This window comes from Emydura macquarii, unplaced genomic scaffold (assembly GCF_026122565.2).
Source record: "Emydura macquarii macquarii isolate MOO-44397 ecotype Brisbane River unplaced genomic scaffold, CSIRO-AGI_Emac_v2 contig_1451, whole genome shotgun sequence".
NCBI classification, from domain to species: domain Eukaryota; kingdom Metazoa; phylum Chordata; order Testudines; family Chelidae; genus Emydura; species Emydura macquarii.
In genome coordinates, this window is record NW_027131588.1 from 8490913 (window position 1) to 8503142 (window position 12230).

General features: G+C 38.8%; 1 protein-coding gene across 2 annotated transcripts in view; it reads left to right on the forward strand.

Annotated features, from left to right (window-relative positions):
* FOCAD (focadhesin) overlaps positions 1-12230 on the forward strand; it is a 197284-nt gene that overhangs the window by 46518 nt on the left and 138536 nt on the right. Inside the window, exons 8-11 of one of the 2 annotated variants that reach the window (XM_067553150.1) lie at positions 2159-2365; positions 4933-5020; positions 6255-6457; positions 11534-11794. In XM_067553150.1, the coding sequence (XP_067409251.1) occupies positions 2159-2365; positions 4933-5020; positions 6255-6457; positions 11534-11794 (759 nt within the window). The remainder of the gene's footprint in view (positions 1-2158; positions 2366-4932; positions 5021-6254; positions 6458-11533; positions 11795-12230) is intronic. The other variant, XM_067553151.1, reaches the window with a different exon arrangement.

Sequence of the window (12230 nt, forward strand, 5' to 3'; positions counted from 1 at the left end):
ACAGCATATGAGACATATGTTATTGTCCTGAACCAATCTCAGTCTGCTGTTACAGCCAATTCTCAACATCATGAGCTGTTTTTAGAAAACTTGTAACATTTGAATTTGGATAGTAGTTTTAAAATGTGAAATGGGCTATACAAAATGCTTGTTTTAATAACACATTGGGGCAGAATCTGCCCTTACAAAAAAAAAGTGGATGCTCTCTGAAGCCAGTGGGACTGTTTACCTGAAGGCAGAACTGAAATTCAGTGCAAAGTAAGATGCCTAATTATCTTGGGCCTCTTTCAAAATCGCTGCCATGCCTCTTTGAGGAAAAGAGGGCAAGAATGGTTCAGTGATTAGGTTGCACACCTGGGACTCAGGAGATGCAGGAGGGACTTCCCTGTTCCATCACAGACATTCTGGGCAAGCTTTGGCAAGTCATTTAGGTCTGGTCTACACTACACAGTTAGATCAACCTAAATTGCCTTGTGTCAACCTAGCTGTGGAAGTGTCTTCACATAAATTTGACTCTCACCACCGTAAGTGCCTCTGTGTGCCGATTTAGTAACGCCACCTCCCTGAACAGTGTAGAGTCATGGTCGACGTAATTAGGCTGACAGTGTCAGCGTAGACACTGGTTTGCTTACATCGACTATTGCAGGCTTTCAGGAGCTGCCCCACACTGACAATACAATCGATGCAAGCACTCCTTGTGGGCATGCACACCAACAGCACATTAAGCCAAGTGTGCGCACACAAGAAATTGAATAACTGTGGTGGCTGTGTGCTGCCATAAATTAGGTCAACATAATTTTGTAGTTTTGATGTGGCCTTAATCTCTTTGTGCCTTAGTTTCCTATCTATAAAATGGGAATAAGGTGTAGGGAGGATAAACACATTAAAGATTATAGGATGTTAATAGACTTTAAAAGGGACATGGAAAACTCAGAAAAATAGTTATGAACCTGCTTTATTCACCAAAAAACAAAACACAACTATAGGAGTGAACTCTGTTTTGCTAGAAATCACTTTTATTTTCTTAAATGTATACAAAGCTTCACATTCTCTTCACTGTGCCCTTTTCCACAGTGTATCTTTCACTGCAGCTAGGAAAATATTTGGGACAAGAACTAATAAGGTTGTTTTCATAACCTGTCGTTGCTTCCTCCTCCAACCCCCAAACCCTTTTATACTTTATCTAAGCACTCGTTTAGTCCTGCTACTGTGTGTTTTATAAATGCTGAAACACTTCATAATTATTTTCTTATTATGGTGGCAACCGCTGGTGAAAGGTTCAGCTGGTCACCTGCAGACTTTCCTCTTGATGAATTCAGCAGACACAAGGCTCCTGATTAGAGCAGATGGTTCATTGTTCTTAATCCCTTGGAATAAATGCCAATGTAGGCGAGAGCTAAAACCTTATCCAGAACACCAGCTCCAGAATTTTTATCAGAACAGCCGGGTTTGGTTGGAATTGGAATTTTCAAGAGCAGAACATTTTTCATATCTGACACATTAACCTATTGAGACACCCTGCCATTTGAATCCTCTTCTGCACCGCTTCCAAATATAGAATGACACTTTTGGTCAAGACACTCTAATACAATTTTTTTCTGTAGATAAACTTACATGATGCTTCAGGGGAATAAGATACTGACCTGCTGCCTCTGGTGACTTGAGTTGGAATCGTGATTAGATCATAAGAAAAGTGAATTTGTGGTGGGGTCTCTGTAATAAGAAAATTTGTCAGCATTAGAAAACCCCTGCACAGCTTGTTCCATTTGGTAATCACTAACGCTGAGAAGCATTAGCAAATCAGGAATGAAGGACCCAAAACCAAGGATGTCTTGTCAACCTTCTTAAGGAAAAAGGCAGTGCTTGTTAATTCTTTGTTTTTTTCTAATTTACTCTGAGTTTCAAGCTACAGATAGGCTTCTCTGTTTCAAGGCTGATCCTGCCATCAGCCATACAACGTTAACATTGATAGTTTTTCTCTGAACACGTTTCTTGCAAGGTTCTTAGAGAAGTTTGCAATGAAAAGGTTTTAAGGCCAGCTATAGAAATGTGCCTCTGGGAAGGTAGAAGGAAAATAAAAAAGTATTTGTTTGTTAGCTTATGTTTTAAACAAACAAACAAACAAACAAACAAACAAACAATCTCTTTTCCTCTACAGATAAAGGACTTGCCACAAATAACAGAAGCATTGTTCTTTCTAGAAGAGTTATTCCGGAGTCTGCTTCGCCACCCTGTTTTTTGGAAAGTTCAGTTATCCCAGCTTTGTCTGCAGATTCTGTGCTTCTGTGAGATTTGTCTTAACATGACAGGGGAGTGTTCAGCTACAATTTACTTAATTGAGCAAAATGTTGAGCTCTTGCAACAGGTAAGAATTTTGGAGAAAATACAAAAAGCTACATTAAATGGACAGATTGTTACCATTTTAAGGGTGGTCTCTCAAAGTGGATCTGTACATGCAGCATTCATCTAGATCTAATTGTTACATCTTTATGAAAAGCTTGGGGAAGGGGAAAACTTTCCAGTGGTACAGAACACTACTTTCAGGCTTCTGTAGCCTGTGAGATATAGGAGCTTTAAATTTTGACAATCACTTTGCCTTTCACCATGCTCTTCCACTTCACTTGTGACCTGATTTTAATGGCAGTTACCTTAAGAATTCTTGAAGTCAGAAACAATGGTTATATCCTCTGAAATCCTGGCTTTCAAAGGGTATATCTTACTATGTAAGTTCATGAGTATATTGGCTGTTACGATCATGCTTGAATCACCTGGATCTGTGGAAAAGCAAAATGTGTATTAGAAAGAAATCATTATATATAGAAAGCATCATCTAATATTTAACTTTTGAACATTTTTGTTACTTAATTATGTAAAACTTATCACTATCACAAACACAAAGAAAATACATTATTTGTTTCCCAGCTTGGTTCCCTCTCCCAGCAAGGTCTGTTTGAACTCTGTGCTGCCATTGATGTAAAAAGTAGTCCCCCTATCAAAGTTCGAGATAACTTAAATGGACAATATATTGAATTCTTACCTTTTTCTCCCCCACCTAAATTCAATAGTCTTTTTGGGGGTGGAGCAAAATTTTGGTGGTTCCAGGTGGCACCTGTGGATATCTAGCCTTTCCTTGGAAGCATCAAAAGAAAAATTCCCACCACACACACATAAAGAAAAATATTGCTTCTGATGGAATTATGTAGCATCAGTTTCATGTTTAGAAACCAGAGTGGATTAAAAACAAAATTTATTTAAAACCAATTTTTAGAATTTAAATCCTCTTTGAAAAAAGCCTTTCCACCATAATGACACACAACAGCGATCCCGTCTTCTACACCCAAACCCTTACCCAAACCAAAAACAACAAAAACCAAAACCCAGTGCACCCTAAACTGAGTTTTTACCTCAAAATGGGTGATGTGTCAGAGACTCTGTGAAATCCACTAACAATATGCTCAGATACTCTGGTGATGGACAACCCTAAAATAGAAAGTTATTTTCAAATTAAGGTGATTTCTCTGATTTAAATCAGATTTTCTTCTTGCTGTTAGTTCTTTACTTCCCTTTCATAATCTCAAATTGCTAAAGAGAATGTTTTGTACTTGTTTCTCTAGTTTCTTAATTATTAGAATTTCAGATTTTACAATTATTTTTCTTGCTAAGAATCTTTGTTTGAAATTTCATCTATGCTGAAAAAGTCAAAGGGTCTCCTCACTGTGAGACCAACACAAAGTTAATAAAAAAATTCATAAGCAACTAACATATTTTGTATTTGCAACAAGCACCATCTTCCAATATATTGAACTTCTACAAGTCAAGAAACTTGAAATGCTTTAATCAGGCTGTAATTCTCCATTAGGGCGTGCAGTTTCAAATCAATGGGACTTGTGCTCCTAAATTGCATAGGTTATTTTAAAAGCTCAACCTTCTGTGTGTAAATATGGACATAAGAGCCTAATGAATTTTTGAAAAATGTGGCCAATATGTATAAAACAGTTAACAATAACTTTTAGTGTATTTAAAGTCTAAATAACTTTTCATTATTAATGCTGAAGTAGTTTTATTTTGAAGCGACAAAGGTTTTTTGCCACCTATAGAAAATTGCTCCACCCTGTCAGAAACTTGACCATTGTAAAGTTCAGGTTGCCACTGTGAATTTCACTGCTTCAGTCCCAACATTTTCACAGAGCTTACTGTACTACGGCCAAAATTAAAGCACACCCCCACCACACCTGGTACCTAAAGTTACACTTCTATATCCATATTAAGGGATCTTAGTAAGTGCATGTTTTTCAAAAATGCAGAGCACCTAGAAGTTCCTACTGACTCCAACAGAGGATGCTTATCATTTTAGACATCCGGGTGATTTATTTCGTTCCCTAGAAAATGGTCTTAGGAGTCTAATTTTTGGCACCCATTTTTGAAGATCTCTTGGCCTATGTTGAGTACATAGTTTATATAAAACAATTCAATGTCTAATAAGCCTTGTACCATAGTGTTTGCTTATGGCAGATGTACGAAGCCTAGACTTAATTTTGTTGTTGTTTCTTCAATGCAAACCCTAAAAAGCCAGAAATTTTAAAATGCTGAAGTCCCCATATATCAATAGTATGTTTTAGGGCTGACTGGTTGGATTCAATGTAGGTTATAGTGTAGGGAACTGGCCAGTATAGATTAAACCAAATTATAGAGAAATTAATCAGAATTTTGTGGCTATTTCATAAAAGTCTTGTATTGAAGCTCATGCTTTCCAGTCGATTACCTTTATTGAAAGGTTGCTGCTTTTAAATTATGAGGTTTGAACAAGTACATTGTGTTCAGTATGCTGTGTACAAAACCAAGACCTGCAATATTGGCATGTTTCTTTATTTCCACACCCCATCCTGCTCAAAACTGAAGTCTTCAAACAACATTTTTTCTCTACCTTTTCAGGACTTTCTGGTTGAACAGGCCATAATTGGATTAGGTTTACTTCTGCTGCAGACTCCAGCATGTCAGCAAAAGCCCATCTTAAACCTAGGTAAAGTTCTAGTTGGAATATCCAGTTTTCAGTATCATGATTTCCTTAAATTTAGACCATGTCTTTTTGTAGTCTAGTCGTCTTTGAAGTTAGACATAGTGATTGGACTGCTGATTGTATTAAACTGTAATTTTTCATTAATAATAAGTAAAAGTTGGATATGGTGGAGCCAAAGGTGAAAGAAAAGAGATTATTTTTTTCCTCCTGTTTCCTGTCATGGATGTTAGCATCTGCTGGCTTGTTCTTCCTTTCTGTCTCAGGCTTTACATTTTTCTAGCCATCAGCACAACAGCCTTAGCAGAGGGTTCAGCCTCTTGAACCTGTTCCTTCTGACAATTCTTCTGAGCTCATATTTGACAGTCATGAAGTTTATTTGTTTGGCTGGGCTTTTGACTTACTGTTTTAGTAATAGAGAATAGACTTTTATTGCTGCTCCATTAACAAGCAGAGGTTTCTGTTACATTCCATTTTCATATTTATTGATGTGAGGTGCTCAGGTGGCTTGGTATAAAGGATATGAAATGTATATTTGGTGATGGGAAGTGATCGCAGATTCCCCTCTATTTGGCATTGGTGAGGCTGCATTTGGAGTATTGTGTCCAGATTTGGGCCCCCCACTACAACAAGGATGTGGAGAAGTTAGAGAGAGTCCAGCGGAGGGCAACAAAAATGATTAGGGGGCTGGAGCACAAGACTTATGAGGAGAGGCTGAGGGAACTAGGCTTGTTCAGTCTACAGAAGAGAAGAATGAGGGGGATTTGATGGCAACCTTTAACTACCTGAAAGGGGGTTCCAGGGAGGATGGAGCTAGGCTGTTCTCAGTGATGGCAGATGACAGAACAAGGAGCAACGGTCTCAAGTTGCAGTGGGGGAGGTCTAGGTTGGACATTAGGAAAAAGTTTTTCACTAGGAGGGTGGTGAAGCACTGGAATGGGTTACCTAGGGAGGTGGTGGAACCTCCATCTTTAGAGGTTTTTAAGCTGAGGCTTGACAAAGCCCTGGCTGGGATGATATAGCTGAGGTTAGTCCTGCTTTGAGTCCTGAGGTCCCTTCCAACTCTATGGTTCTATGATTCTATGGGGTCCTTATCAGGAAAGTAGTTTGCACTGTGGCACTATAATGTAACTCTTTAGGACTGTTACTGTGATTGACCAGGGTGTTTCCTAGAAAATGTGTATGTCACGCTGAAAAGCATAACTTTTTTCCACCTAATTTTTTTCTCTTGCTCAAATAGCCTGCAAGCTCCTTTCCTGTACAGAAACTCAGAAAATTCCAACCACAGCCACCATTTTGGTGATGCCTGTATTGCAGATCTTATCTTCCACAGCAACTGAGGACTGCATATTGGAGGAAGATGCGGGCCCTAGTAGGCAACAGCTGGCTATAAGTCTTTTGGAAATGGTGCAGCAGGAAGGCATAAAGGACAAAAATAAATTGGTAAAGGTTTAATTCAGCTTTTCTCTTCTTTGGGACAGGTTGAGTGGGGGTGAATGCATCAGTTTCACTGGATGGTTGCATGCAGTAATTTACATTAGAGACTGTTAAAGGTGGTGTGTATGTGTGTGGTTTTTTTTTAAACTTGACATTGAAACTGTCAAAACGTGTATTACAGATGAGTAAAATGTAAAGTACTAGGAAGGCAGCAAAAACCAATTTTGTGCTTGGGCATTGCTTCTGCCTGGATGGTGATTTTTTACAGCCTTGTATCTGCTCATACAGATTTAAGGGTGTGCGTAAATCTTTGTCCTGCACTGTTAGCCAAATAGTAGCGCTCAGTAGAATGCTAAACTTTTGCCTCCTTCAGACTTCTGCTTATGGTGCTCTCATTCACCCCCTTCCTTGCAATAGTATAATCTCATCAACCACCATTCTTTTCTTCTCTTTCCACTTTGTTGGGGGAAGGGAGGGAGAACAAAGGCAAAAGGTGGCATAAAAGTACCACCTATAGTGCTATGTCAACTGATCATCTCTGGAATTTTTTTGTTCTTACTGTTGTTCTCCTCTTATTTACTGAAGAATAGGATCTTGAGCTGAGAACTGTCCCCTCTATTTTTTACGCCCCCACCCAGAATCATAGAAATGTGGGGCTGGAAGGGACCCCGAGAAGTCATCAAGTCCAGCCCCCTGTTCTGAGACAGGACCAAGTAAACCTATTCATTCCTGACTAGTGTTTGTCCAACTGGTTCTTAAAAGCCTCCAATAATGGGGATTTCCACAATCTCCTTTGGAAGCCTGTTCCAGTGCTTAGCTACCCTTATAGTTAGAAAGCTTTTCCTGGTATCTAACATAAATATCCCTTCCTGTAGATTAAGCCTGTTACTTCTTGTCCTACCTTCTTGTCCTACCTTCTTGATCGTTGCCAAGATGCAGGATTTGTTGTCTAAACCATCCAAGACATATGGCTAACAAACCTCCTTTTGAAAACCCCCATCCAAATGCTCTGACGATAGGTGAGAGCTACCCACCTAGACATCTAGACATCTTCAGTACTGCAGAAGTTAGGCTCCATTTGCCTCTTTACAGCTGTTTTCAGCTGGTTCTGGAGATTAGTCAGGTTGGTGGTGCATCTGAGATGTCAAAATGAACCATTTCTTCTCCTGGTTTCTGCATCTAATATCCATTTATGCTAGAGGCCCTCTCCTCTCCCAGTTAGTTTCTAGATGCTAGCACAGGTAATGCAGTTATAAGCCCTATCCACAGAAAATTAACATATTGTGTCACAGATGACTGGGAGCTCCCTAAATCAAGGCACTGTGATGCAATAATGAAATCTATAACTTAGAACTTAAATGGTTATCTCTGCACCATTTAGCATTAACTAAATTCCCAAAGTCCTGTCCCAGCAGGCAAAGGATGATGCATGGGATGAATTGTCTAGTGATGCACTCTTTGGTTGTTGCAGAAATCTAGTCTGATATCAATAGAGATGTCTTCCGGTCACAGGGACATTGGTTCCTGGTAAAGGGAGCTGTATTATTTAGTCACTCAAGTGATCTCCCAAGATCCCAATCTCCAAAAGGTGAAGGTTTTTCTCCAGTTGAGCTAGAGGTTTTAGTTGTTCAGAGCTTTTAAAATCTTTTGCCTCTAACTATTTTTAAACTGGCAAGATCATGTTTGTAGTGCAGGGTTCCCTAGATCTTCTAGGGAGATGTGTCTAAAGGACTTGTATCCGAGATTTTTCCTCTCTAATAATACATATTTAGGGGTCAGAAGTGTGAGACTGTGACGGCACCCAAAACCTGGTTACTGTACTGGCTGATTAGCAATGGAGAAGTGTGATAAGTTTCTCTAACTTGCTTGGTCTCTGAGTTTCTAATCTGTCTGTCCTCCAGCCCACCCAGAATACTGCTGTGAATAGCATTTTCCCTTCCTGCCACTCAGACCACATCCCATCCTCTCTTTGATCCTTAACTGGCAACCATCACCTCTTATATCAATGGAGTTCCTAGCACAGGCCCTCAAGACTTTACTTAATTCTGCTCCTGCCTGCTATTCTGCTTTCCTTTCTTCCTGTGTTTTAACAAACAGATTGGCCTCGTACTCAGAGATCCCAGTAAGAATTAGAATCCCACTGTGGCAGATGCTGTACAAACATTACAGTCCCTGCCCCTAAGGAGCTCACAATCAAAGAATTCCCCTCATTCTCCCTTTGCTCTACCCAACTTTAATAGCTCCCTTCATCCTTCTCTCATGCTTCTGAGTCTTTTTCTGGGCTGTCCCCTCTGCTGAGGACACAGATGCTGTTTCTGAACCATAATCCTCTCTCTTTTCATATTCCTCCTCTAAATTCTCTCCTTTTCTGAAGCCTCAGTAACAAGTCACTGCAGACACACATTTTCAGTTAATCAATCAATTTATTTAACATGAAATAAGGATCCATCTGTGCCCAACTAATATATTGTAACAAGTCTGTGGGCATTACAATTACTTGACTACTGCTTTACTGCTCACAAGTCGTAGCAACATGGGGATACAACTTGAAATCTCCTTCTTTGACAACACAAACCCCTACTACTTAAGACAGAAGAACCTCCATTAGTTAAGTCCTATACTACTATGACATACAACTGGGCAGTTACTTCATTCAGTAGAAGGCACTGACACATGTATGCTCTGTCTATACTGTCTGTCTGAGATTGTAAACCCTTGGGGCCGGTGTCTTGTCATAGTCTTTGTACTGTGCAATGTTGAACACATTGTCAGAGCTCAATAAAGAAATACTGAGTTGGTGAATGTTCATGCTAGCCATGACTAAACTTTGCTGGCCAATATTCCATGAATAAACAGTAACATCACCAAAAATGTGGAGGGGAAAGTGACATGTTTCTATCGAGGGGAGGGGACTCATGGTAACATACAGTGCTGTAAGGGCCTTGTATTTTTCCAGCTCCATTGCATGTGGTTATTATGTAGAAATTATTACCACCACAGTCATTGTTCATTTCAGTGAAATGCACAAATACAAATGAAATTGTTCAGTTTAAATGCTGACACTCCGTCCCGTCTTTCCCCAAGAGAATGATGTATCAGTAAGGGAGTAAGCCATTGTGAGATAATGATATACGCCTATGGAGATTACTACTGTACCTGCTGTTTAATGGTAAGAAAAACAAACATCTCCACAGAACAGTCTATGAATCACAGGATTCAGTAGAAAACATGTCTGAACTCTGTTTTTTTTCTTCTTTCAAATGTTTTGAAAAATACAATAACAAAACTGATCTTTCGCTGTGTCAGTAAAGGGTATATTTTCTGTCAGTGCTGGCACAGTTCAGTGGAAGTTGCCCAGCTAGATTTCTGTCCAGGGCAGTTCTCAGATTGGAGTGGGAGCGATTATATATTCCTCCTACTAAACCTCAAAATACCTAAGGTGCTCCAGCCTTTCCTCAGCATTTATTTTCTTTTATTCAACTTGCAGTAGTGAGAAATTCGGGGTGTAGGTATAATCGCCTATGCCTCTCAATTCTAGCATTGGTTTCAGCTACAGATATATTACTTCTTAGGGACCAATCCTGGTTTTCAGATGCTTGAGGAAGCTGAAGTAAGATAGTATCCTGCTAGCTCAGGCCCTTAACAATAGAACCTAAAGATCCTGAACTTCCTCAGGCTACATTGTGATCTTAGATCATCCTATATCACAATAGCTGAAATAAATGGGAGACCGCTGGGTGCATCAGAGGGGAAAATGCGGCTGTAAGTGATCTCATCTGACAAAGGGAAATTGTTGCAGATTGTAGACTTTTTTACATACAATAACTGATGGAATAAATATTTGAATAAGAGTTCATTCTAATTTAAATGCTATTCTAAAAGGTCATTTAAAGTACAGAGATATCATAGTTCCCATTAGTCAAAGTGAATTTACATTACATTAAACAATGTGATTAAAATTAAGGTGTGAAGGTTTATGTAGAACAGCTATGGCTGCTCATACAGAATAGCTCTTCCATTTGGAAATTCAAAGATGAACGGGTCCTGTCTCTGAGTCTGAATTCCTTAGGTGAGTCAATTTCCAGTGTTCTTAGATGGGTCAATTTCTAGTTTCCAGGTGGAAACCTACTTTCAAATCTATTCCTTAATTGCTTCATATATAAAATGTACTGCATCTAAAAGCTTCCTCCCTAAGGCTGCCTCTCAGTTGTAATCTAGTTTTGGATGTGGAAGAACACTTGGAAAACATTTCCTTTTATAAGGGAATCCAGTTTCAGTAAAAAATGTCAGGAAGTTTATGTCCTGAATTAGTGTGTCTTTTTATTAAAAATAACATGCATTTAAACTTTTCCATGATTTAAAAAAGGAAATAGCTAACAGATTCTTTTTGGGATTTTAATTTTTCCCTGTCATTTCCAATCTAAGCATTACATGACCCTGCCTGTGCTGGAACATGAGAACTGAAAAATAAAATTGATTAGTTTAGTATTATTGTCCAAAGCTGGATGAAATGCAAAAAGTAAACCAAAAGTATAACAGATCACAAGTTACTTACATTTTCTCCTTCAGCTGGGATCATCTAGAGTGTTCTTAGTAAGAGTTAAGGAATGTCTTTAATATATATATAATATATACTGTCTCATATTGCTTTAGACTGCCAGGTTATGAATTTTTATATTTTAGATATATATAATATAGAAATTCATAACCTGGCAGTCTAAAGCAACATGAGACAGTATCTAAAATGACAGGCACATTGTCAGAAACAGGTGCTTTTAATATACTCCAGCTTCCTTGTGTTCACTTCAGTTGGGAAATTGAACATAATTATCAGCACCAGTAGTGATAATTGCTGCTAAGCAGAGAGGGGAACTCCAAAACAGTGAATTGGAATCATATTGCTCCTTAGTATCAGAACCCATGGTCAAGCAAGCAAAGATTTAGTGATGATTGAATTTAATTTTTTTCTTTAAGGAATGGAGTATCTCAAACAAAAAGTTTAGGTGGGCAACATTTGGATTTACTTGCTGTTTTTCAAGATTTGGACTTGATCTTTGCTATTAATTTGTCTGTGTCTTTCAGTCATCCTCCTGCAAGGTCATCTTTCCTATAACCAGTACTTACAGTTTATTGTATACAACCTGGAGGATCCTAGAGCTCATGAAAGAGAAATCTGCAGTGTCTGCCTGGTTGTCTTCCATTAAATCATTACTACCTATTACAACTCAAGTTCCCACGCACATTTTCCTTCTCCTGGCTTACCTTCTGGTTCAAGAAAATGGAGAGAGTCTTCGTGAAGTACTGCGTGCCACTGTGGACATAGGCAAGGCAGATTCCTCACAGGTAAAATCTCACCATTAATTGATTGCTCTGTTGTGTTTCCCCCAGCAATGTTAATTGAGTGGATATGGGTGGTGTGTTTAAAGCGCTCTTTGTGTAAAATCCCTCACTTGTCTTTTTTTGTTTAATGTTGGTGAAGAGAGAAATCTTTTACTGCTATGCAGTAACTGAAGAGTTTTTAGTTTTCAGGAATGTTTTTCAGGGTGTGGAATGCAATAAAATACCCCTAATTTTATATTTAAAAAAAAAAAAGCACTCTTTCCAAGAATGAGTTCTGAAAGTTGTGACTTTTTCATTCTGGTGGCGGTACAGTTGTGACGGTCTTGAATTTGCCCTTCAGAAGTAGTGAATCACTGAAACTACAAAAGCTTTGAGTTATTCAAGTGTAACTGTGTTGGTTACGGTATTACGCCCGTCTAATGCTGGGAATGGAGAATTA